The sequence below is a fragment of the Balearica regulorum genome, chromosome 1 (genome assembly GCF_011004875.1).
Source record: "Balearica regulorum gibbericeps isolate bBalReg1 chromosome 1, bBalReg1.pri, whole genome shotgun sequence".
Taxonomy (NCBI): domain Eukaryota; kingdom Metazoa; phylum Chordata; class Aves; order Gruiformes; family Gruidae; genus Balearica; species Balearica regulorum.
In genome coordinates this window covers 78,299,991-78,326,605 of record NC_046184.1, presented here as the reverse complement: position 1 = coordinate 78,326,605, position 26,615 = coordinate 78,299,991, and the positions used below count along the sequence as shown (strand labels likewise).

General features: G+C 44.4%; 1 protein-coding gene across 2 annotated transcripts in view; it reads left to right on the top strand.

Annotated features, from left to right (window-relative positions):
- The first annotated feature begins 4,033 nt into the window (after positions 1-4,033).
- Positions 4,034-26,615, top strand: part of KIAA0930 (KIAA0930 ortholog) — a 77,920-nt gene continuing 55,338 nt past the window's right edge. Inside the window, exon 1 of one of the 2 annotated variants that reach the window (XM_075760226.1) lies at positions 4,034-4,501. In XM_075760226.1, the coding sequence (XP_075616341.1) occupies positions 4,357-4,501 (145 nt within the window). In that variant the 5' untranslated portion in view covers positions 4,034-4,356. The remainder of the gene's footprint in view (positions 4,502-26,615) is intronic. The other variant, XM_075760236.1, reaches the window with a different exon arrangement.

The window sequence follows — 26,615 nt, the reverse complement described above, 5'->3', positions numbered from 1 at the left end:
CTCAAGAGCGAGGCTGTAGAGAGTACACACCATGACGCACTCTGTGGTTTTACCTGTGTGGCCACAGAGAGGACATGAGGAAGTGGGATGGAAAACCTACCTTGACCCTACAGGCATGAGTATGTGAGTTGCAAGGGAAAACAAGTACAAAAAGGGATTCTTCCAGGAAAAATGCTTTTCCAGTTTCCAGTGGGCAGTTCCCCAGAGTGGAAGGCCTGATTGTATTTATGATGCTCTTGAAGGGACTTCTAAGTCATTTTTACAAGAAGTAACAAATACTATGGCCACGATTAGAGGGCCCTGCCTCCAGCCAGGTGGAGGAAAGGGACAACCGCATTTATTGGACTGTGTAGATCTGATGGCCTGGCACATCAGATCCACAGGAGTATAAGGCTCTAGTGGACACCAGTGCACATTGTACCCTAATGCCATCAAGCCATGAAGGGACAGAACCCATCTGTATTTCTTGGAGTGACGGGGGGATCCCAACAGCTAACTGTACTGGAAGCTGAAGTAAGCCTAACTGGGAATGAGTGGCAAAAGCACTCCACTGTGACTGGGCAGAGGCTCTGTTCATCCTGGGCATAGACTACCTCCGGAGAGGGTATTTCAAGGACCCAAAAGGGTACAGGTGGGCTTCTGGCATAGCTGCCTTGGAGATGGAGGAAATAAACCAGCTACCTTGCCTGGGCGCTCAGAGGACCCTTCTGTTGTGGAGTTGCTCAGAGTTGCAGAACAGGGGCCAATAGCTACCACAGCAGTGCACTGGAGGCAATACCACACCAACCGAGACTCCCTGATTCCCATCCATAAGCTGATTTGTCAGCTGGAGAGCCAGGGAGTGATCAGCAGAACGCACTCACCCTTTAACAGCCCCATATGGCGAGTGTGGAAGTCCAATGGAGAGTGGAGGCTGACAGTAGACTATTGTGGCCTGAAGGAAATAATGCCGCTGCTGAGCACTGCTGTGCCAGATGTGCTGGAACTTCAATGTGAAATGAAGTGAAAGGCAGCCAAGTGGTATGCACAATTGATATCGTGAATGTTTTTCTCAATCCCTTTGGCAGCAGAGTGCAGGCCACAGTTTGGTTTCAGTTGGAGGGGCGTCCAGTACACCTGGAATCGACTGCCCCAGGGGTGGGAACACAGCCCCACCATTTGCCATGGTCTGATAACAGACTGCACTGGAACAGGGTGAAGCTCCAGAACACCTGCAATACATAGATGACATCGCTGTATGGGGCAACACAGCAGAAAAAGTTTTTGAGAAAGGGAAGAGCATAGTCCAAATCCTTCTGAAAGCCGGTTTTGCCATAAAACGAAGTAAGGTCAAGGGACCGGCACAGGAGATCCAGTCTGTAGGAATAAAATGGCAAGGTGTATGCTGTCAGATCCCAATGGATGTGATCAACAAAATAGCAGCCATGTCTCCACCACCTAACAAAAAGGAAACACAAGCTTTCTTAGGCATGTGGCTTTCTGGAGAATGCATATCCCAAATTGCAATATGATTGTAAGCCCTCTTTATAAAGTGACATGGAAGAAGAATGATTTCAAATGGGGTGCCAAGCAGCAGCAAGCCTTTGAACAAATCAAACAGGAGATAGTTCATGCAGTAGCCCTTGGGCCAGTCCAGGCAGGACCAGATGTAAGAAATGTGCTCTACACCGCAGCCGGGGAGAGTGGCCCTACCTGAAGACTCTGGCAGAAAGCAGCAGGGGAGAGTCGAGGTTGACCCCTGTGGTTTTGGAGTCAGGGATACAGAGGGTCCAAGGCCCACCACACTCCAACTGAAAAAGAGAGATTAGCAGCCTACGAAGGGGTTTGAGCTGCTTCGGAGGTGGTTGGTGCTGAAGCACAGCTCCTCCTGGCACCCCGACTGGCAGTGCTGGGCTGGATATTCAAAGGGAGGGTCCCCTCTACACACCATGCAACTGATGCTACGTGGAGTAAGTGGGTTGCACTGATCACACAGCGGGCTCAAATAAGGAAACCCCAGTCACCCAGGAACTCTGGAAGTGATCATGGACTGGCCAGAAGGCAAAGATTTCGGTGCATCACCAGAAGAGGAGGTGACACATGCTGCAGAGACCCCACTGTATAATAAACTGCCAGAAAATGAGAAGCCATATGCCCTGTTCACTGGTGGGTCCTGTCGCATTGTGGGAAAGCATCGGAGGTGGAAGGCTGCTGTATGGAGTCCTACATGATGAGCTGCAGAAGCTGCTGAAAGAGAAGGTGAATCAAGTCAGTTTGCAGAAGTGAAAGCCATCCAGCTGGCTTTAGACATTGCTGAAAGAGAAAAGTGGCCAATGCTCTACCTCTGTACTGCCTCATGGGTGGTGGCCAATGCCCTGTGGGGGTGGTTACAGCAATGGAAGCAGAGCAACTGGCAGCGCAGAGGCAACCCCATCTGGGCTGCCCCACTGTGGCAAGATATTGCTGCCCGGCTAGAGAAGCTGGTACATCACGTGGTGCCCTTGTACCCAAGAGCTGGGCCACTGAGGAACATCAAAACAACCATCAGACTGAAGTGGCTCAGGTGGATCTGCACTGGCAACACAAGGGTGAATTATTTATAGCTCGGTGGGCCCATGACACCCCAGGCCATCAAGCGAGAGATGCAACATATAGATGGGCTCATGATCAAGGAGTGGACTTAACCATGGACACTATTGCACAGGTCACCCATAAATGTGCAACAGGCACTGCAATCAAACAAGCCAAGCGGTTAAAGCCTCTCTGGTATGGAGGGATGATGGCCGAAATATAAATATGGGGAGGCCTGGCAGATTGATTACATCACACTCCCACAAACCTGCCAAGGCAAGTGCTATGTACTTACAACGGTGGAAGCAACGATTGGATGGCTGGAAACACATCCCGTGCCCCATGCCACCACTCGGAACAGTATCCTGGGCCTTGAAAAGCAAGTCCTGTGGTGACGTGGCACCCCAGAAAGAAGTGAGTCAGACAATGGGACTCACTTCCAAAACAACCTCATAGACACCTGGGCCAAAGAGCCACCTGGGCATTGAGTGGGTGTATCACATCCCCTGTCATGCACCAGCCTCCAGGAAAATGAAATGATACAATGGGCCGTTGAAGACTACACTGAGAGCAATGGATGGTGGGACCCTCACACATTGGGACACACATTTAGCAAAGGCCACCTGGTTGGTTAACTCTAGGGGGTCTACCAATTGGGCTGGCCCTGCCCAATCAAAACTCTTACATACTGTAGAAGAGGATGAAGTCCCCATAGTACGCGTGAAGAGTATGTTGGGGAAGACGGTCTGGGCTACTCCTGCCTCAGGCAAAGGCAAACCCGTCCATGGGACTGCTTTTGCTCAAGGACCTGGGTGCACGTAGTGGTGATGCAGAAGGATGGGACAGTCAAGTATGTACCTTAGGGAGGTCTGATTTTGGGTTAAAATAGCTAATAAATTAAACTTTATGATGTCACTTGGAACATAATACTGCATGTCATCATTATGACGATTGCTATATGCCATAGTAATGGTATTACAGTAAAAATTATCCAGACTAATGAAGAATGAACCTGAGCAAGGTGCAGAGGTGATGAAACCTGCTGGCTTCCACAACGAGCACCCAGCAACTTCCTCGAGCTGGTCCGCAGGTTGAAGACGGCAGTGAGCATGGACTGCACCAGATACACCAGCTACGCGCTCCGAACGCGGCACGCAACCATCCCACGCCACACGTTTTTCTTACTCGATTTACAGCTCCCGGAGAAAGTTGTTTTTTTTTTTTTTTTTTTTTTTTGGCCTTCCGAACCCCTGGAACTGATGGTGCATTTACACAGCAAGGAGTCAGGTCTCCAGCGGGTTTGCATTGCAAAAGGGCCGAGTAAATATTTTAGGTTTCTATCTAATCATCGCCAAGAAAACCTGGCTGGGAAACAACGAAGCACCCGCCACGGGGGGGGCGTGTCCAGCCGGCTCCTGGCCCCGCCCCCGCCCCGCCCCTTAGGGGCGGGGCGGGGGCGGGGCCAGGAGCCGGCTGGACACGCCCCCCCGTGGACGCTGTAGCAGGAAGCGGCGGTGAGCGGCTGGGCAGTGCCCGTGGAGACGGTCGCGGCGTGCCGGGAGGCTGCCGACGACGCCCGGGAAACTTTCTGAGGGGTGAATCGGGGAGAGGTCGCGTCCCTCGCCAGTAACCGGAGGAAGAGGGGCGGGGAGAGTTTTCTCGTCGTTACCACCGGGAGGTCCTCGGCTCCGCCCGTCGCTGCCGGGAGAACCGGGCGGGCGGCGGGGGGCGGCAGCGCCGGGTGCCGGCGGCCGCCTCCGCGGGGCGGCCTGACATGAGATCATCGCCGGCGGCGGCAGCGGCAGCATGGCCTCTGCCAGGAGCAGCGGCCGCGCCGGGCCGAAGGACGAGGAGGCCAACGGCGACCTGGACCGCTCCCTGCAGCAGATGCTACGGGCGATAGCGGAGGAACGGAGCCGCGCCGGCCTTCGCCAGGAGATCAGCGGCCTCGGTAAGTCGGTGGCCGGGGCCTCCACGCCGGGTTGGGCGGGAGGGAGAGCGGAGGGACGGGCGCGGCGCTCCGGGGTCGGGCGGCCCCCGGCGGGAGCCGCGGATCCCCCCCCCCGCTCCCCGGCTCCTCCACGGCTGCGGGCTGGGTCAGTCTCCTGGTTCGCCTTGTGCAGCCGGCGGCGGTGGCCTGGAAACCTGTTGTGTGCTGCTGGGCTGCGCTGCTCTCACGGGGATGGGTCCTTTTTCCTTCCGAAGTCCCCGAGAACCGGAGAGAGCAGCTGTCTGCTCCATTGTCTAAAATGCCCTTGGAGGAAAATGGTCAGAAGGCACCACGCACATAAGCGGATTTTTTTTTTTTTTTAAGTATAAGCTACGTATCATATGTTTTGGAATACAAACCAAATTTTTTGTTAGTCTTGCCAATGCTTGCGGTCGTATGGCTCTCAAATGATCTCTGTAGATTTTTTCCTCTTCTGAGTCCAACGCCTCCCTTCTCCTAGTAAATGACTTCACGCTGCTTGCCGTGGTCTAGTAAGCACATAATGTTGTGGCTCTTGGTGGTCAGTTAATTTTTTAAATTGTGGAGCTTTTCTTCAGTTTTCTGGCTATCTTATTTATTTACATCTTGATCAATGCACGTTCTGCGTGACAGATCTTTATTTAGCTTTTGGCAAAGCCTACGCATTACAAAATAAAAGTTTGAAGTTGAAATTCAATTGACTTTAGGCAACGGAGTGGTATGACAGCTCCCTTAACCAAAATCCTTCGCATCAGGAAACTCTTCTGGCTAGGCTAATGAATAGGAATCATTCATTTTTATGTGCAGCAATGGAGATCATAGACAGAAGTCTTTGATGTGAGGAACCGTTTCTACCTTATTCAGAACTTTTGTATATCCTGGATTGGACGTGTGCTCTAAAAGGGATTAATGTCCAGAAGTCCTTGCAGGGTCAGGGCTTGAAATTATGAACACTGATAGGCAATGCTTCTCTTGTTTCTTCCATGTGCCCTATATTAACAGCTCCTCCTTCCTCAGCTCATTTCTAAGGTCCCAAAAGTCTCCAGTTCTGAGTCTTCCTTAAAAGCTCAGAATGAGTTTTTATTTTAGTTTTACTGGCTTTGTGATGTGGATTGGCATGGGAAATCTCTCCAGTTCTCCTTTTGACCTTTGTGCGTCAGTTTGTCTGCCAGTGCTTACTGTGATCTCCATGGGGAGGACTGGGCTGTCTCTTCTTTATTTTTGCCTTGCATATAATGAAAGCTTGTGCAAACAAAGAGAAGTGATGAGTCCTCCTTGTTTCTTTGTACTTTTTTTTCTAATAGAATAGGATCTCTGAGTGTTACTGTAGTGTAAAAATGTTACGGGGCCAAATAAAGTGTTGTGGCAAAGAAAAACACTTAGGAAAAAAAAAAGGAAAAACACTTAGGAAAAACACTGAGCTTTTGGAATGGTGCTCGTAGAAATTGTAGATGAACAGAAAGTTATCAGGTGTAATGCTATGGCTTAAATTTTTGCGTGCAGGGCATGCAACATAGTCAGCATAGCCGTAATCCAGCCATGCTGGGCACTAGCAGCACAGCAGGTGTAAAAGCTTTTCCTTGAGTTTAGTACTCATGAAAGTAGTGGCAATCCCATATGGGCTCAGGTGGCTAATGCACAGATTTTATCTGCTCTTTGTGCCTGGGTGCTGTTATTTAAAACAGTCCCAATGCTCCAACCTGTGGCATGTCATCTGTTGGGATGCAGAAGGAGCGTACCTACAGCTGGTTTTATATTAGTGTGTTTTTGTAATGGCCAAATCCTTTTCAGCTGTTTCAGTAGGTTAAACCTGCTGTGAGTTTTTCTGAGTTCTCTTGAAATCAGCTAGCAGAAACTTTAACCGTGTTAAATTCTGGGGTTTCCCTGAGTGCTGTTTACCCCTCAACAATAAAACGGGACTCACTGGGTTGTAATTTGGGCAGCGTCTCTCCTTTTGTGTGTTTCTGTTAAGTGAGCCCCTATTCCCCAGCCTAAGGAGGAAATTGCTATTTTTGCTGACACTGGGTTTTGGCGAGAGGAATTGCTTTATTTCAGGAATATCACGTGAGCATTTGGACAAATACTATCCAAAAACGTAAATCCCCTTGTATTGTCCTGCTTGTCTAATGTAGAAAATATAGCAAATCTGACATCGCGCTTCAAAATAATGACTCGTGTGACTCCTTATCAAGCTGCTTCAGGGAAGGATGATGCTTCTTCGAGAAGTCTTGGCTGGATGTTAGTTTCATCCAGTTGTGCAGAGTATTACACTAGTGTGGTGCCCAAAGCTTGTTCTGAAATGCCATTTGTCAGAACATTTCCCTGGCAAAATAGTTCTTCTGGGGGAATGACAGACTTGCTGTATGTCTCCTCAGCCAGGCTGCGCGTAAGGCTCTGAAGGTACCTTTTTGACCAAAGCCCTGAACTGGGAGGGTTTTATTTTCAATTGTGCCTGAAACTACTGTGTAATGTTGCCAGATGCTTAATTTCCCTCCGTCCTTTTGTCCTCCAGTGACAAATTGCCCTGCCTTTAGTGTGCTTGGGTGGAGGCGTGACTTGGTGCATACTGGAACTTATAATGAGTAAGAAAAAATTAATAGGTAGATCTGAATAATGTCTTGAACCATGGCTGTTCGGTAATGGAGATGTGTAGCCAGGTGAAAGGTGGAAAAGTCGTAAGGATCCCGAGAAGGAGGTGGCTGCCCCGTGGGCTGCAGGAAACTGGGAGTAAACCAGCAGTTGTAAACTGCTGCCACCAGGCACTGAAGATCTGTAGTGGTTGCGGGTCACAGATGCTGGTGGAGAGGCCGGACCCTGCAGAAGGCCCGATAGCCTTATCAGGACTTAAGTGTTTCTTCTGTTCGGTTTTGCGGTGGTAGCGGAGGTGTTCTTGTATTTGACTGTTGCTGAGAGGAGCGCAGCAGAGGGTGTACTTGGCGTAGGGACAGCAAGAAGGGGGAACGTTCATCCTCAAAGGCTGAGGATCGCTTGGACTTGTTTGTGCAGCACTGCCCCTCAGGGCTTGTCAGGTGAGTTAAGACAGTGGGATGATTCATATGCTAAATCATCCCGATGAATAAATCCTGGAAATAAATAGGTCTCTAGGCTTCCTGAGAGAAGGAAAGGTGAGACAGCATATAGTAAGTGCTAGTGCACGTGAGTGTTTTGAAAATGTGATGGAAACGTAAGGATCCAAGTGGGAAAACATGGGTAGAAGGATGAAGAATGGTGGAAGAAATTCTTGGAAAGCAAAAGAGATTAAAATGAAGAATTAAAAAGAAGAATGAATAGTTTGGATTTGAAAGTATTAGATTCAGGCCTTGGCTCTATCACAGTGTGAAACTTTTAATTAAATTATAATATTAAAGAAGGATATATTTGCTTCTGAAACTTTGAAGAAAGTGTAACCACTGAGTAGGTGGAAATGCCTGCTGAGAATGTGCTGCAGTACAGAACTGGTTTGACAGGAGTAGCTTTCCTGCAGAAACAAAACATACTCTTCATTCATGGTTCTTCCTGGAGTTAATTCAATGACTTGTCCAGTCAAAGGTGAGAAACTACAGAAGCTGGGAAGCTTTGTTTTCTTTTGATCTATGAATAACAAGAAGGTAGGAAAATCACCTATGTCCTAACGAAAGCCTGAGGGACATACACAACCAAAATTCACTAACTATGGGTAATGTCCCCTGTAATGAGTTAAATACACAAGTATGTTGATAAATTTACTTTCTTTTCATTCAACACATTTAGAAGGATTTGAGTTTAAAGTACAGTTTTTATTACTTGTACCTTAATACTTATACAAGTTCTTTTGTCCTAGTTATAAAATGTTTTGCAGCTAATGAATATGAAATGTTCAATAAAAAATGAGTAGTCAAATACTGAAGGCAAAAAAGGATACTAATGTAAGTAACTTGTAAAATAAAAAATGTTTATAGAGTAGCTTCCTAATCAGTAAAAAAACCCCAAAAACCTCAGTGTTCCAGCCAGGAAGAATCTATATTTCTTTCCAGGAAAAGTTCTACAAAGTACAAATGCAAAACAAGATCAGAACAGATTATTTAAATCAGAGTTAAAGTAGGCACTTCAAAGTGATTTAACCAGCTCACCCTGGGTATAAAACCTCAGATTTTTGTTGGAGAAAGATGAGCAAATAGCAAAGAAATTCCAGTACAGAAATGGAAAAATGTGTGATTATTTTTTTAGAGGTAGGAGAAGATGATTTTAAAGTTGCCTTTTTTTTTTTTTTTTTTTTTTTTTTTTGCCTGGCATAGGAAACTGTCTAGGAGAAATTTCTGAGATCAAGCATGCATGTGGACATTTAATGTGTAGTTGAGTGATTGGATGGGGTGATGTAGGAAGAACCACAGCTGGAGCCCATTCTGAGCCCCAGTGAGTTTGGCCATGGGATGGGAACGTGTTTCTTCTTGTCCGGCAGCCCTGTGCACAGGACCGATGGGGTAAGGGATGCGCTTGCCAGGTCTGGTGAGGGATCTGTCTTGCCTGCTATCCCAGCGAGGCCCAGGGGCCAAGGAGCAGGGCTGGCTGTGCTGGAGAGCAGAGGGTGGCAGGGAGGAGCTTGTGGTGCTGCTCTGGGACAGGCCTCAGCAAATAGTACTCGTGCGAGGAGTACTGTTTGTACTCCAAGGACACTAGATTCAGGCAAGTCCGATGGAGGGTAAGTTTGGATGCTTGTATCAGGACTGGAGAGGGTAATTTTAAAACCAGGGTGCAGTGCCAATTATTAAGGTACTGTTTCTTTCTGTAATGCGTCAGTGAGAACAAAGTAGTTGAAGGCAACTGCTGGGAACTTTCTGTTCTGGGCGGGCTGTGCTAGGTGGTATGCTTTTTGTTGATGAGATTTTTCTGTTGGGGTGTCAGAGCAGAAGAGAGGCTGTGATTTTGCTGTGGTGTGTTTCTGTGCTGTGGTGGTGGGGACTGAGAGGAGGACAAATGAGAGAATCTCACACTGGGACTGGGAGACGTTGGGATAGGGTTGTGTAGGATTACAAACAGAGGCAAATAATGATCTTTAATATTAAGGCTGAAGAGAAAATAACTGGTGTCAGAAGGAGTATTGAAATCTTGTGCCCTAGGATCCCATCCTGTCACTTCTGCAGTCAAGCGTGGGATATTTAGGAATATCCAAGTCGTGGACAATGGTGATCTGGGGTAAACTGTAGGGCTGCAGCCCTCCAGGGTAGATACCTTTTTTTTTCTTTTATGGTGGTTCATTTAAAATTCCATTTTCATTGTTTATTAGAACCTTGTTCATGCTGTTGTCACTAATGGCCTGTCAGGCTGTTTCAGGGGATTTGTAATCTGGCTAAGATTAGCTTCTGTCAGGAGCTTGACAGACATCATACCAGATCAATAATATAATGTGGTCTTTTTTTTTTTCATTACAGCTTTTACTTTTTTTTTTTTTTTTGAGCAGTTGGGTTATTAGTTTATTCTTTCTTTTTAATGGAGATGAAGCTTTCTGGGATTTTTGTGTCCTGCCCAAGAGCATACATGTTCAAATTATAAGAGTCAGACCGGAGATGCTGAAGTAAGGAGGCAAGAATTAAAAAAAAAAAAAAAACAACCCACAAAAAAACCCCAAATACCAAAACCCCACCCCAACAAAAAACCCCTAAATACCCTTCAGAACATTGTCGCCCCAACTAAATAAGCAGTTTAGTTTTTCAAACAAGGCATGCTGCTGTTTGGATGCTAGCAGAATGCCCATTTTTAAAAAAAATGATTCCCTCAGGGCTGAATTATGAATTTGTGAGCCTGACAATGGGAACAGTCAGGGTATTTTAAAAAAATCCATCTCTTAAGTATGTAATACTATAGTTCTAGTTGATAACCTTAACTGTTTGGTTTTGTTGTTCTAGCAATATACTCTAAACCTTTAATAGGGTACTGGTTGCAAATCCATTTTGAAGTCTGGTTCTGTTTTGAACTTTGAGATGGATGGGAAGTCTGTCTTGGGGATTAAAATACAGCTTACCTTTACAGTTCAGGATGGATTTTCTAAGGATTTGACAGTATATCTGGTTGGATTATTTCCAAAGAAATGAAAAATTGAATTTCCTGAAGGATGAAGCGTGTTGGCCTCCCTTCTCATTGTCTGTGCTCAGGATGCTAATCAATAGAAAAAGCTCAGAGGATGCAAACTTTTCAACAGTTGACATACACTGTGTCTTAAGTTGTAACTATATTTCGGGAAAACAAAACCCTGTGATTAAATAGTTAGTAATGATTGTTGCATCTAATTATACTTGTAAATAGCCTAAGTAGAATCATTATAAGCAGCTCACTGACACTGAAAGTATCACTATGAAGTGAATGATAAGATGTAAGGAGAAAGTCTGTACAAAATCAATTCATGGTCTCAGGAGCCCACTGAATAGTGAAGCTACTTTCTGCCAGTCAGTATGCAAAAGAATGTGAAACATGCTGCTTTTAGTCTGTTTGCAGCCCCTTGGGCTAAACAGGGTGAATGTCAGAGAATCAAGGTTGCTCTTTTTTCGTGTGTGTGATCTCAAAGAATCTATTGATTACTCTACTCGATGCAGGACATAAAATACAGTCAGGACGCAGAAACACCAGATACAGCATCATACTGCTACTGTAGAGGTTTCATAGGATTTTCTGCAATCCCATTTTAAAACTGAAGTTCCTATCATTTTGCTTTGCCTGATCTCTAGTACTGTGGTACTGACTCTGCGCTAGTACTGTGCAGAAGTTGAACCCTGAAAACAATAATATTCTTTACCTACCTTCTCTGGGGGTTCCTTAAACGTTTCATTAGGGATCTCAAAATTAAATCCCTCCAAGGTGAATGTATTGTTTTGCAGGCAGATAGCTGTTGTGATGTGAAGAGTGATTCCTTTCGGGGCGCTCTCCTTCCTGCCACTGCAGAATGAGGAAATGGCTGCTGGTGCTGGTATTTAGGCTGTATCTGGTGTTTCAAAATATTCTTTGCATAATTTTCTTTCTTACAGCTGGTTCTGTCAGAAAGCATAGCACATGGCAGGCAATCAATAGTCCATCATGTTAGGACTATTTTGAAGCACAGGAATGCTTGACTACTTTTTTTCTTGGTTTTAATGAGAAGTTTAATTCTGCCTAAATAATGAAGATCTGAATGGATGTCCCATGTTTTTCATAACAAGGGTGACTAAACTCTAGTCAAAGCATCATATGAATTGTTAGTAGGCTGTGTTTTATGTGAATAAAGGGGAACTAATTTCATCCTCTTTGATCTTTGCTATTACTAGCATAGATTATATTATGCTATGTTTTTTGGTCTCACTCATCAGATTCATACTGGATTGTTTCATATGCAGCTTTTTGTTTTCCTTTCAGTTAAAAAAGGAAGATGTAAGGGTGTACATGAGGTGCTTTGGGGATGCAGGTGCTTAAAAAACGTTCCAGGATCAAAATAACGATTTTGAAATTTTTCACTTTGTTCAGCAATTGTCAGGCTAACTCATTTGTATATGCATCAACACACATGTATATGCATTTAATTCAATGCATTAATCCTATGACAAGATAAAAGTAATTTTTTTTATGGAAGAATGAGACCTTCAGTACTTGTTCCATGTATGAGTGTACCCAGTTGCTCCTAGAAGCCAGTGAGAAAAAAAGCAGTTGTGAGTTTAACTTGAAAACGTAAAAAAGCAGGCAAAGTGTAAGATCCCAAGTATCCTGTTTGTTACTTCTAAAATGTTGCTCGTTTGCATTTATTTCTAAAGTAACATTTCTAGGTATCTCCAATGTAAAGAAACTGGAAAGTTTGGACTTGCTTGGAATCCTGTCTTGAAGCTCACTCTTATGTTTTGCTCCAAGGCTTTATGATTTGGCTTTTGCAGATGGTACTAACGATGTAGGTGTTGCACTCTGAGCAGGCTGGTGTCCTGCTTCTGGAAGCTGCGCCATCCTCTGCGTGAGGGGCAGTCTGCCTTACATCCTTACTGTAGCATGGCCAGGAGCACCACCTCCAGCCCGTGATATTTTACTGTCACAAAGCCTTTTCCAAGCGTTGCCAGGGGGTAGAAGACTGTCATCCGTCTGATGTTTGCTTGAGACTTTGAGTCTTTAGTCAACCTGAGGTTTTATCGTTCATCGTTCTTCTAACTGGATGTTTCTGGCACTACAGAAGGAGGGGGAGGAATGAGTCACTCTCTAAACTGGAACACAGTTGAAGTCTATAACCCTGCATGCATGCACTGAGGAGGGATATACCAACCATTAATACTAAACTTCGGAGATCTGGATTTAGTGTCCGCTCTTCTGCAGACTACTTTTGTGATTGTGGGTGAGTTGCTGGCACTCTTTGCACCTGTGTTCCCCATCTGGTATTTGGAATGAGCTGTTACCTCAGGGGGAAAACTCTCCTATGTTTGACAACTCTACTGATATCGTAAGGACAAAGGGTGAGTGGGATCTGAGATCTCCCTCCGTTAAGCAACATCCTGGAGGAATGGGATAGCGGAGCCACAGTGGAGTGCACCAGGGAAAGCGTGGGTCTGCCCAGCGTGGACTGTCCTCTTCAGTCCCGAGCTCCTTGGTTTGGCAGAAAGATCGAGCAAATGGGAATAACAAGGGAAGCAGAAGACTGACAGTTCATATATTGCAGTGTTAAGTGATTTAATGGCTTTGTTCCCTGTCTGAACAAAAACAATGCCTGTAAATAACAAATTTTGCTTTATTAACAGAAACCATAAACAGAGAGTTGTCTGTGGTTTTTTGGGGGTCAAAACTTGAATTCTGAGGTCCCTTCCAATTGGAATTATTCTATGTACTGATGTACCTGCCAGAGATGAAGAAAACTCCAGGTTCAAACTTTTAATCCTGTATCATTCTGAATGGGGCGAAAGGGGGAAATCAAGCATAGGCATGTCCTTCCTCTTTCTACTTTCCTGGCAAGAAACTTTAAAAGGAATCACAAATGTTTCTTCTTCAGCAAAATGCTGTGAAAAATGCAGCAATTAAAAATGTAATGCTTACCTTGTACTTGTTTGTCACTGTCTCTTAAACCTGAGGTTGAGGGCGTTTTCTAAAATTTACAGAAAACAAAAGGACACGGGAAACTGGAGTTTCTGTGACTGTACCTGAAACCTTTATGTGTCTCTCCAAATGTAGATCTATGCTTCAGTGCTTTGATGATTGAATGGAAGAATATTAAGATTTATAGTCTTCAAAACTCTAGTGGCAACATCAAAAGGTAGTAAACTATGTAATCAAAATCACAGGGGAGCGTGTTTGTAAGCCCAAGGGTGGGGAATAGCAGAAAAAGACATTGCCGCCTTGTGTTTTTGCTGAGGAATTTTCTAAATAAGACCTTTCTTTCTCAAACTCACATGTTCTTACTTGAGACCTTGTAACTATCATGAGATAGAAGTAGTGATTTCTCAACAGATAAAGGTTGTGACTGTTTCTGGTTTTATAAGCCATATTTCGTAATGATTTTATTTTTTCTTTTAGTCTGGATGGAGTAGCTCGTTGGGGTGATGTGGTGGGCGGGAGAGAGACCCAGAGAGCGAGGGCAAGCAGAAGAAATAGAGCTGAAGTGTCAGCCATAGTCATGTTACAGGTTGGAGGCAAAAAGCTAGGAAGTATCTTAAATACTTAGTGCAATATCATATTCCCTGGGCCACTTCGCTGTAGTACACCCATGTGCAGACCTTCCAGATCTGTAGGGATTCATAGCTGTGCAAGTCTCTTCTTTGGAGGAGAAACAGGAGTAGCGATGCTGGTTACAGATGGAAAGGGATGGCATGTTTTCAGCACTAATGTGCTAATGGTAGGCTAAACCTCCAGTTGTGAAAGCGAATAGTACCTGTGCAGTAGTTGCTCCCTGAGGAGTAGGGTGCTGCTGGCTTTAGAGCAGTTGGATTCTTTTTGACTGAAGTTAGCACGTCACAGATGTTTATAAAATTTCTCCTCCTCCTCCCCCCCCCCTTTCTCTCTTTCAACCAATAATGACCATTTCCCCAGAGAGTCAATTTTTCTTGTTTTCAGTTGTTCTGTTGTGGACTAAATTAAAAATCTTGTGCTTCACTTGGGCTGTCAAGGAACAATACCTTTCCTCACACGTACAAGATGCCTGCAGCACAAAAGGCTGGTGTGCTGTCGAAGGGATTGATGGCTTCCATGTCTGGAGTTCTGCAAGCTACATGCAGTGCCTACAGGCTGGCCGTGGACTGGTTTCTTGCCCCTTTGATGGTTTCACAGTGAAGCGATAAGCTGTTAGAAGAAACATTTTTCTTCCTCGTACGAATGCAGTTTGTTTAAAGAGAGGGACCTGCTTTTGCAGTAAGAGGAGATTTCGCTGGGATGTCTGTGAGTGGGCAGGCACTCGTCATTTTTATTTTTAACCAAACAGCTATATTTGTTACCTTAGAAGCCTGTGTTAATAATAATGGAAATGCTAAAGGGAGTACTGCCTAATTAACTGAAATATCTAAGCACTGGCAAAGACATTAAATTGGGACATAACATTAAGTACCACTTTGCTTTAGCCTGAAGACTTTAGAAAGCAACCCAGAGTGGAATTTTTAAAGGGCTTGGTTTTTTTTAAGAAGTCCCTCCTGTAGATTAGTTTTCTTACATATGCATGCCAAGTTGGACACCCAGTTGAGAGATGCAGAGTCAAACAGATGTTTGTTTTTTTTTAAAAACTTGGCCGTGAGATAGGTGAAAGTGGTGGTTGTCAGCTTCTAAAAGCGAGTGGGTTTGTGGTCTAGAAGGTAAGTGAGCATTACAGCTTCCAGTGCGAAGTTGCCAAGTGCTCACTCAGAAAGGCGCTGCCCACGTTTCTGCTTAGAACAAAGAAAGTGAATTTAGAAAATGCCACTGTATGATAGTAGGCATGTGTAGGAAATAGCTCTGCGTCCCTACAAACTGCTGTTGGAATAATTACTCCTTCCTTCTGCCTTGACAGCATGATGCTAACTAGCAGCCTGCAGCAAAGATAAGATGCTAGGAGAGGTACATACATGAAAACATTAGTAGCAACCACACTCTAGGTAGCTTTGTAAGGCTGGAGTTCTTCCGAAATGTGACTTGCTGGTATTACCTGATCTACCACAACAGTGTCCCAGTGCTTTGTCAGTGGTATTTATTAAGTGTGAAAAAAGAGACATTGGATGTCATAAATTTACAGGACTAGCAGTCTTTGGTCAGAGTGATTTCGTTGGCAGAGAACAAAAATAACATGCATATATAGCATTGAACATGCATGTTTGTCCTGTTACAAGTTTCTGCACTCCAGCAGTGTCAGCATGCTTCATAAGTTACCAAGTGATCTTCCCAGATTGGATTTAGGTCTTGGAAAGTTTGGGACTGTGTGCTGGTAGATCCTGGAAGCAGCAGTAGGGAATGTGTAACCATTTTTCCATCTTCCATTGGGTTTAAAGTGATTGCATCCAGTGGAATCAGGGTTGCCTCTGTTAAGGGAGGATGGTTACACCTGCATTACATTCCCACAGTGATGTCAGTTAAGAAACAAAAGGTTTTTGCGTTATTTTATGTGAAAGGCGTAACTAGGATTCCTCTGGTGTTATCCTAATGAATAAATTAGATCTGTGGAAGTGGTGCTTCAGTCTCTCATGGAATTGCACGTGGGTTTGAGTGGAGTTTGGATGGAGCTTCTAGGGAATCGAACTATCATGTGCTACTAGAGGCTGAAGTACAGCAAAATAGCTGATGACTGTTGGTTGAAAATGAGTTTATTACTTCTGTGCACTAAAGTTCAGTAGCAGGTAACTGTATCCTGCCAATTGTGTTGACCCTTGCTATGATTAGATATTTAAAGTAAACTGGCAGATGCCTGTAAGAAGCTGTCTCGATTTGGTATTTCATACTCACATATGATATTTAAGTATTTCTCTCTAAATTTAAACATCTAGGATTGCTCTGTCTCGGAAAATATTTCTCAAATTATTGATGGTTCAGTTTGAATTCCACTTTTTCAAAGTGGCTATCTGTAGATGGTGCCAGTAGTTTATGCTTTTAAATCCTGTGGACTTTGATTCAAGGTTAAGTGTCAATTAAAATGATGGTTTTCACAGCGTATGTAGTAATAGAAGACTGACAGGAAGAGGCGTGAACTTTAAGAATACATTTTACAATTTTTTTTCTAGAGGAGGTTGTGTTTGTGTTCTCAGCCATGATGATATGCAGCAATCTTCTGCAGCGGGAGAAGAACAAGTGCAAATGGAAATGGAGAATTGAAACAAATGAAACAAACCCCTTCTGAGTTATACAGAAACTATCCCAAGGAAAATCAAGAAAACCACAGTGCCCAGGGTCCAAACACTGAGACTTCTTGATGCTTTTGTGTGAGCAAACAGTTGGTTTCCTTTGATATTTTCATTACCTGCAGGAAGTAAAGTAACAAATAAGCAAGGGTTTGGTGTTGGGTTTTTTTCAGGATGGGAGGAATCAAAAGAGGTTCCAGATGTGAGAAAGCTCTAAAACCCCAGCCAAACTTTGTGGCTAGTGTTCAAACTCAGGCGTGTTCAGTTATACCTTTCTCTGTCGCTTTTAGTGATCTTAAAATCTTTGAGCAGTATTTTGAATGTCCATTGCATTTTTGGCAGCCAGCATCAAATGTATTACAGCACTGTAATATATTACGTGGCTGTCATGTAAAAAATAAGCATTCCCCTTAATGTTTGTGTTGCTAAGTTCAGGTATCCATATGCTTAGAATATACTTTAGCATGAGTTGCAGGATCGGCTGAGTTGTTCTCTTCATATATGGACTTCCACAAAAATGTTTTGAGGAGTTGGACTTGAGCTCATGCTAGACTTCTGCAAAGGTCATTTTGTGTTCATCTTCGTGGGAGAAAACAAAGTGAAAACAAATATGATAAAGGTAATCAAAGTGGCAGGTGGTCTGTGAAGTCTAGAAAACAGAAATCAAAGTGTTCCAGAAACTGAAGTTTTCTGAGGTGACCAGAATTCCTTTAGAAAGCAGTTGAGGATACAGGTAAGATGCACTATTGTATCTAGAATGGTGAGGTGAGTACTAGGCAGAAATTCTTAGTTTAGTAAGAAAACAGGAAGGGAAAAAAGCATCCTACAAGAGGATGCTTGCCAAATCTAGTGTTTGAACCACAGTGTCCTTTCTTTCACAAGGTAACAGCTTTTCATGGAAGTTGTTCTGCTGGTTTTGGTATAAGGAGCTGCTCAGTTTAACCTAGAAAAAGGAATTCACTTCATGAAAGAACTTCTCTTTGTGTTGTGTATTCTCCTTTCTTTGTACATTACAGATGTGCCTAGAGCCACACTCAAGATAACTTCTGTGAATCACTTCTCTTGGGTGAAATTCAATAAAACAGAAAATAGTGGAAAAGAATGGTTTGAATTCAGAAACACCTGTATAAGGTCTTAAGAGTACGGAGGTGACTGAGAAACATGTGTTGGTTGATTGCTCTTCAGTTCCAAGGGTGTTCCTTAGGTGGGTGGAATTGTTTCCATTGCGGATGCAGTGGGCTTTTATGAATTTAATCTTGGAAAATTAAAACATATTAAATATTGAGCTTTCCTTTTTGTTGTTCCTCTTCCTGTGTTACATATTGTTGATAGAGGCGTTCAAACTAAAGAGCTCTGGGCTGAATTTCCTTAATACAAAGCTGTGCAATTTCATATTATGGTTGTATTTTAAGTGTTGCCTGTGAGGGCTCTATTATACCCTCTTCGCGGCCTGTTAATGTGTCCTCTTGTGCAAGAGCACATTTAAAATGTTGATTGTTGTTCCTGGGTGTGCATGAGGACAGACTCACTCTTCTAGTTATGCTAGAGCTCTGCAATGAGAAGATTTGAAGAGCAGGGAAGAGAAAGAGAGTTTTGTGGAAAGGCATGTATGTGTCCAAAAACTGGTTGCATTAAAACTCTGCTACTGGGTTTAGCTGATTTACAAACATTGTGTTCACAGAACAAGTTCATGTTACCTGGTTTCAGAACTGTAATAGTTCCATAACAGTTCCTCTGTTCAATTCAGTCAAAAGAGGAAGTCAGTATTAGCAGTTTTGAGTGAGGGGTTAGAAATTGGTATTTTGCCACAGAATGACTCCATGGCACACACTCATCTTGAATACTGTAGACTTGAAAAGGTTCAAAGAAGGGCAGCAGAGGGGATATGGGGATGGCTTCTGTACAGGGGATGTTTAAGTAGTAGGCTTGGGCTTCTCAACCTGGAAAAAGGATGCTTCAGGTTTTGCATGTGATGGACACTTAAAAAGTGGGTGGCATGAATACAGTATGTAGGCAGTAATTGCTCACTGTGTCTTCCTGTGAAGAAAGCCATTGCATAAAATTGAGTTTTTGAACCTACCAATTTCCATACCCAAAACACACAATGTATGGTAAAAGCTGTGGGGTTCATGGTCACAGACTTACAGATGTAAGTTGTAAAAGCTTACGTGGGTCGAAGGAGAGCATGAACAGTTTAGTAGAACAGAGATCCAGTGGGAGGTGGCACTTGCACAGGTCTCTGGCATGGAAGGTCACTGACCTGTGAATCGTTGGGGACTGTGAAGGTACTGAGGAGAAAGGTAACGTACTCTTGCCTTCATCGTCTACTCCTCCCCATCCGTTTACATTGCCTACTGTTTAAGCCATAACACTGGGATAAACAACCTTTGGTCTTGACTCACATTTCTTACGTGCTGGTTTTGTATTCCTTGGAATTGGAAAATGTTCTCCAAAGGATTTCTGCATCAGGAATGCCCTGTAATAGCATTTCGCTAGGTAATACAGAAAGAATTTGAAATATTTCTTCTTTAATTTCATACCTTACAGTTCTCAGTCATCTGAATTTAGCTTCTTTGTGCTATTTCTATGCTGTTCTTTTAGTAACTCTGTAGAATTACTGGATATATAACTTTGATCGTTAAACCCAATATAATAAATTGTGCTGCCAAATAATATCCCATTGTTAATCCCAAGCAGCTAATAAGAGATAAGAAAAATAAGCTCTTTTGTGTCACAGTTTAATTAACCAAGGCAGATCAAAGTACTGCCATGGAGCTGGTTTAGGAAGAAGTTAAACTGCACTTTTGTGGTGTCTTGTCAGTACATCCAAAGTGGTAGTTCTGGGCAGTTGATGACAATTGTGTTGATAACCAGTGTCTAAATAGATCTTTGGTATCTTTCCTATGTTTCCACTGATGCTCTTAGGCTCATCTAAGCTTATGCTATTTTGTGTAATAATCTACAAAACCGAGAGCATTTTTAACAAAGAATAGCTTAAAGCACGTTTTTCTTTAACTACAGAGGAAACATTTGGAGGATTTTTTTTTATTAACTGCTCTGTCTCAGTGACAGGATGAAAATATTGCCTTGTCCTGACAGATGGAATAGAGTCAAGCAGGGCTGCTAAGTGACTTACTCAAACCAAAAGAGTAGGTGACAGGGGGAGACAATCCACTTCTGGTGGTTTTTGACTTGAGTTTTTTTCTGGAGTGCTAGCTTTTTCAGTAGAATCTTGGATTCATATAAATGGCAGCATTCTGCATTCAGTCCCTCTGTTAACGTGTTTATGAGGTTCATTTGATGTCCATGGATTTTTTTTTTATTTGGCCAACTTTGCAAAAGTTGAATCTTCAGTCAGGTTATGCAGGCAATCCTGAAAGTGAGCACATCTAAGTTTTCATGCCTCCTGTACAAAACAGAATCATTTGGGAACGCTTCTTTTCGAATTTAGTGCCTAAATAGGTGAAAGAGCTCCTCCAAAATGGTCAGGTGGTATGGTTCTGGCTATCTGACTCTGCTCCATAGTTTTATCTCCTTCTTATTAGACTCTTTTCTCCTATGACGTAGGTGTGCAGAAGTGTTGGCTTCCCCTTCCCCCTTGCTACTGGGGAAGTACTTAAACTTTCAGGCCCTAAAATATATGTTGAAAAAGATCCTTCCATTGCTGAGTTGTTAAGCCTTGCTCTCTGCGTTCCGTCCCTGGGGAGGTTTGCATGGCCAGAACCTCTTTTGGTGGCTTTTTTCTTCCTTGGGCCCTTTCCCAGGTGAGCTAGAGCCACCTCTTACACTTTTTTGTTATTCCAAAGTACTCTATTTTGTTGTTGGAAACCTGCTGAGACCTTCCCTTTCCCAAACTGAGTGCTGCAAATAGTAGAATTGGTACTTGTGTCTGAGGATTTTCTTTGCCTTGTGCCCTCCTCTTCCCTTTCCAAAAGTCTTTGAGCCTCATAGTAACATTGGGGCTGATCGAAGTCCTTAAATGCATTAGACATGCATTAATTGTTTGTATCTTTGACCAGAAGTGCTATCGCTGTGTTCTTATGAACAGTATTAACGTACAGTATCTAGAAAGACTGTGGTGTTAATGAATCTAGAAGCTGTGGTCTGTCTGGTATCATTTCTGTCTAGATGCACAGAAAGGAGGCAGTTTCTGTGTGGAGGAGGAGAAGAGGTTAAAACAGTAGGAGCTACAGTGAAAGGTAAGTAAAGAGATTGTAGGTTTTAGAGATGATTGTACAATAGCCAGACCAACTTCTTTAACTTCGGTAAAAACATTATTTAAACATAAAAGGCAAAGTAACTCAAAAGACAACACCTGACATGAGATGAATGTAGGAATTACTTTTTCTAGTGATAAACATTTAAATGGAATAATTACGACAACCTCTAAAAATTGCTCTAGAAGTCAGGGTAATAGTTATACCCAGTAATAGTCAAGTATAATAATTAGGTGCCTGGACTATGTTTAAGCACTTTTAGACAAAATCAGCGAAGTGGTGGAATAAATGTGCTACCACTTTTTCTGTCCTTTGCACAAAGTATTTCTTTTGCAAAAGCCTGCACAAAGGAGGTTAGTGCTTTCCCTGTATTTGGTAGATCATTACCAATACTGTTAATAGATCAGAAATAACTGGCAGATTAACAACCTAAATGTCTCCTTTCTCTTAATGCGGTACTGAGTCAGATGAAAGCAGTTTCATGGAGGAACCATGCTCAGATCTCTCGGCATTGATTGTGGCTGCACTCCTCTTCCTGCTTGCCAGTGGCTAATTAGGAGGTAGAAAGACTGACCCAAAATGTGTTACAGAAATACTATAATTACATTTATTAGGAAGTCTGTGTACATGTGTTAGATTAGCACTGGCTATCCTTGGCTTTAATTATTTGATTTTGGTAATTCAGTTCTGTAGCCAAGCTTTGTGTTAATCAAGGCAGATTTACTCAAAACCCTGGTGTAATGCTTGAGTATGGGAAGGCAACGGGGGTTAAGGCTTCTGGTGCTCCCACCTCCTTGCCTGTAGCTGTTTCAGGAAGGGGATGGGGAGAAGCAGGTTGTGTGGTGGTTGAGCTGTTGGGGAGCAATGCATTGGCAGTTCCTCTGCAGAAGAGTCCCTTGTTGTGCTTGGGTAGCCAGGCTGGTTGTCATGATCCGCCAGTCACTTGCCAGGGCTTTTCCAAAGGCTCACGGCAGAAGTCAGCAATGTCTCTAGAACAGACAAAGGATTTGATGGAGGATGGCAGCGAAGGGAAAGGGGTGTGATAAAAGTCAGTGTGACACCTTTTGGAAGGGGAAGGTGATGCTGCTTTACCAGATCGCTCATCAGGTTTATTTTATGCACTTGTGCGTTAGGCTCCCATAGTCAGTGGTGCTCAGGCCAAGGTGGGGATCCCTTGTGTGTGGCACAGAGGAGAAGATGCCACCTGCCAGGTCCTTCCCTTGACTGGTGGTGAAGGACTAGCTTTTGGGCAAATGGGGCTTGTGCTACTTTGGGGTTGTTTTTCCAGGTGGGTTTTGTAGTTTGTAAAGGAGATTTCAAGTTTCATCCTTGTCCTGCACCAGAAGCCTTGAACAGAGAGTTTCTTCATGGTGCTTCTGCATAGCCATTGTCCATGGGACTTCCCTTCCGTGGCCAGACGAGGTTGGGCCTGGCCCAGGGGGTCAGAAGGTGTTGAGGAGGTTATGGCAGGAGGTGTGTGTTCTTGGGAGCCTGTCCAGGGGCCATGGAAGCAGAGGGGTCTGCAAGGAGAGGCTGTGGAGAAGGGGCTAGCTGGCAACCTCGGGGTCCTGTGCCCAGGGCCTGAGGCCATGTCAGTGGCTGGTGTCATTGTGCTCATTTGCATGTGAAAGCCTATTGGCTGTGGCATTTCCCAGGACCCTTTGCTCCCTGGCGCATCATCGTCAGGGCTGGTGTGTCACAGGAGCCTGGGCTGGCAGTTGGCCACACTCCTGGAGCGACTACAGAGGTGGGAGGAGGTGAGAGAGGTGGTGCTCTGGTTCCCACACCCCAGGAGCTGGAGGAGCAGTTCCACGCCTTCAACGTGTCCTGTGGCATCGCTGACACAGAGTCTGTGTCTCTGAGTGGCCTTAGTAGCCATGCTGTGTAGGGAAAGGCAGAGGAACAGCTGCCCCAAGCAAGTCTGGTTCCAGCTCCCCACCAGGGACTGGCAGGAGGAGCGTGAGTGGGAGAGGAGACAGGCTGCTGCCGCCGAGCTCTCAGCCCCAGCAAGTCCGTTGACTGTTTCCCCATGCATCTTGGTGAAGCGTGGGCAGATTGGCAAGGACGACCGGCTGCCCCTCTGGCAGAATTGGTGGAGGAGACTTCTCGCTTGTCTGTGTGGATAGAAGAAGCCCTGTAGAGTGAAGACAGCCCCTTTGGCGCGTACAACCCCTCATGGTGAAGACAGCCCCCTGTGTGAAGGAAACGTTTCTTGCAGAGCCTGCTTATTGTACATTCGATTTGTTTTCTTCATGTCTAGTTTTTGAATGTATCTAATTTCAACTTTAAAAAAACCACAAGAGTGCATTTTATTTACATGACATGAATAGAGAAACCTGTCTTTGCCTACTGTGAAACCATTCCTGTGGTACCTGTTGTATTCATCTGTGTGTTAAATACCCAGTAAAACAAACTTCTCAATCAAAATCCTGGCCAAATAAATCTTTAAAATCTGCATGGTGGGGGAAAGGTGGCAGCCTATCTACTGAGAGCAGAGCTTTTTCAGATGCATTATTAGGGAGAAGCTGTAAGAACAAAGTGGTGGGAATAACCCTAGTCTGGTTTTGAAGGGAGTTGTTTCGTGAAAATCAGTCTTCAGGAAAGTCTGATCTTATTTGTGGTAATTCATTCATTGTCTGTCATATTCAAAACAGGAATTTCAGAATACCACTCTTTTTTTTTTTTTTTAAATAATTTGCAGGTCTACCTTTGGGCAATTGATCATTTTAAGTGATGGTTCTGAATTGATGTGTACTGTCACATTAGTGGAGAAATAACTTAGTGATTAACTGGTAAAAACAATGAGTGATGAGTTTGTGGTGGTGGGCAGCAGAGAAGGATGACGAGCTAAGTAGGGACCAGCAGTGTGGTAGCTGTGCTTCCTGCTCTTGAGCACAGCCTGTGCTGCAGGAGCAGGAAGGAGTTTGGAAGTGTTCCTGTGCTGGGTCCCACTGGTGACTGGGGGACGTCCTGCTGCTGTTAGGGTGGGCCAGGTCAGACTGTCCTATGACTATGGACCAGAGTTCCCCCCCCCGCCTCCCCCAACATGTAGGTCATCTGCTTCAGGCACTTGAACGCAGTGGCTTCCTGAATTTCTCTCCCCTGAGTGCTTGGATTCACCAGTGGGTCTCCTCTGGTGTCTTTGGAGGACCTTCACTCAGCCTGGCTTGCCACAGTTTGCACTTACATGGGAGGTCTCTGGCCTAGATGGCACACAGGTCATCTTGCCAGATAGACCCATGTACTGGGTCACACTCAGGTGGAATTAACTTTCTTCATAGCAGCCTGCGTGGTGCTGTGTTTCAAATTTGGGACTAAAACAGAGCTTTCAGTGTGCATTTTTACTTGAAAAGTTCTGTAAAACATTACAACTCAGTTAACTGAGTTATCAGGGATACTGCAGTTTGTTTGCACAGCTATTGATTGAAATTAATACATATGGGTTAAAATCAACATGTATGGGTTGAAATTGTTATTTTTACTTCTGAAAAGGTATGATTCTCTCCTGCTTTGTGATCCATTTAGAGATGCCACATAAGCAGCATCCTTGAAATGTTACATCGAGCTTGGTGTGCTTTGCACGGTTCCTTTTGTGTTCAGCCCAGGACGCTTTGAAGTTTCCCTAGCCCGGGGGTTATCCCAGGCGGTGGGAGGAGCCGGAGCTGTTTCCCGGACCCGGGGGGGGGTTATCCCAGGCAGTGGGAGGAGCCAAAGGGCAGGGGCGGGGCTGTCGGGCCACAGTCTCTAGTGCTGGCGCTCACGGCCCACCCCACAGGTGAGGCTCTGGGGGCACCTTTTCAGGTTTGAAGAATGCATGATACCTGGAACACAGGGATAGGGAGGATTGGCAGCTGGAGCAGGAAAAGATATAGGTGGTGTCATATGATGCTGTATCTTTTCTGTCTGGTGGGGCACAGCGCTAGGAAGTCTTTGGTGACTTGGGTGGATGCATAGATCTGAGAAGAATGTGTGTGCTCAAACATGTCAGCCCATGACTGTTCTTTGTGGATTTTTGGGAGGTTGGAGAGAACTGACAGGGCTTCTGATGCTATGTCTAGGGGATGAGTAAAAGAATCTGATCTCAAAGAGGAGATGGGGGGGATGTTCAAAATCACCTGAAGGCTGAAGAAAAGTCAATTGATAAACTTTTTTGATGAGGCAATTTCTACGCTTTGAGATATTTAGTCTTTATGCTGCTGGGTGGAGCAACTTAAGAAAACCCCTTGGGTTCTTCAGTATCTGCTTCTCTGTAGTAATACTTTCTGCTGATGTCCTTTCTATTTGCGTCCATGAGGTTCTTTAGTCTCTGAAGCTAATGGAAAGGAAGAAAGAAGCTCATCTTCCCAGACTCAAGTGGAGGAAGGGGAGCTGAGTGCTTTCTTACTTTTGTTAGAAGAGAGGGGACAACTTCTTCCCATTCTAATTCTCTCCAGATAATTTGATTGGTATCAAGCCACAAACTTGGTAAGAGGTCACTGATGTTGTGGGATGACTTCCTGCATTTGTAATTACACAGCTTTATAGCACGGTGCATAAGTATGGATTTCCTTGAAAACAGTATTTGCTTGACTGCAGTCAGGTTACACGCCCTTTTATGGATTTCTTGGCTCATCTGCAGCTGTTTTCTGGATAAACATTAAGCTAGATATCTCAGTTTTTCTTGCTGGGATAATACTGAGTCTACTTATTTTATTGGCTTAGTGCCTTCAATTTGCTGTCTCTTCTGTGAGTTCTAGAAGGCAATTCTCATCTGTAAGCACTGCCTATCTGTGAGTATGGTATCCTGGGGTGTATTAAGAAGAGCATGGCCAGCAGGTCGAGGGAGGTTATCCTCCCCCTCTACTCTGCCCTGGTGAGGCCACATCTGGAATATTGTGTCCAGTTCTGGGCTCCCCAGTTCAAGAAAGACAGGGAACTACTGGAGAGAGTCCAATGGAGGGCTACAAAGATATTAGGGAACTTGAACATCTCTCATATGAGGAAAGGCTGAGAGAGCTGGGTCTGTTTAGCCTGGAGAAGAGAAGACTGAGAGGGGATCTTATTAATGCTTATAAATATCTAAAGGGAGGATGTCTAGAGGAAGGGGCCATACTCTTCTCAGTGGTGCCCAGTGACAGGACAAGGGGCAACGGGCACAAACTGGAACACGGGAAGTTCCATCTGAATATGAGGAAAAACTTCTTCACTGTGAGGATGACCAAGCTCTGGAACAGGCTACCCAGAGAGGTTGTGGAGTCTCCTTCTCTGGAGATATTCAAAACTCGTCAGGATGCCATCCTATGCAACCTGCTCTAGGTGATCCTGCTTTAGCAAGGGGGTTGGACTAGATGATCTCCAGAGGTCCCTTCCAACCCCTACCAATCTGTGATTCTGTGAGATTACTGCCTTGGGCTTCTGAAGGACAAATACCTGGAATTAATGTGAAAAGACATGTAATAGATGATCAGCAGACTCATGCTGAGAGGATTTGAGAAGTTGCCAGCCCCAGCTGTGTCCACCCTGCTGTCTGCTGGAGCTGATTGCCTCTGTAGCAGAGGTTGCAGAATGGTCACTGGGCCTGTTCCTCAGGTGCTTACAGCCTGGCAGCCAAAAAAAAAAAAAAGGAAATCAATGTTAGTT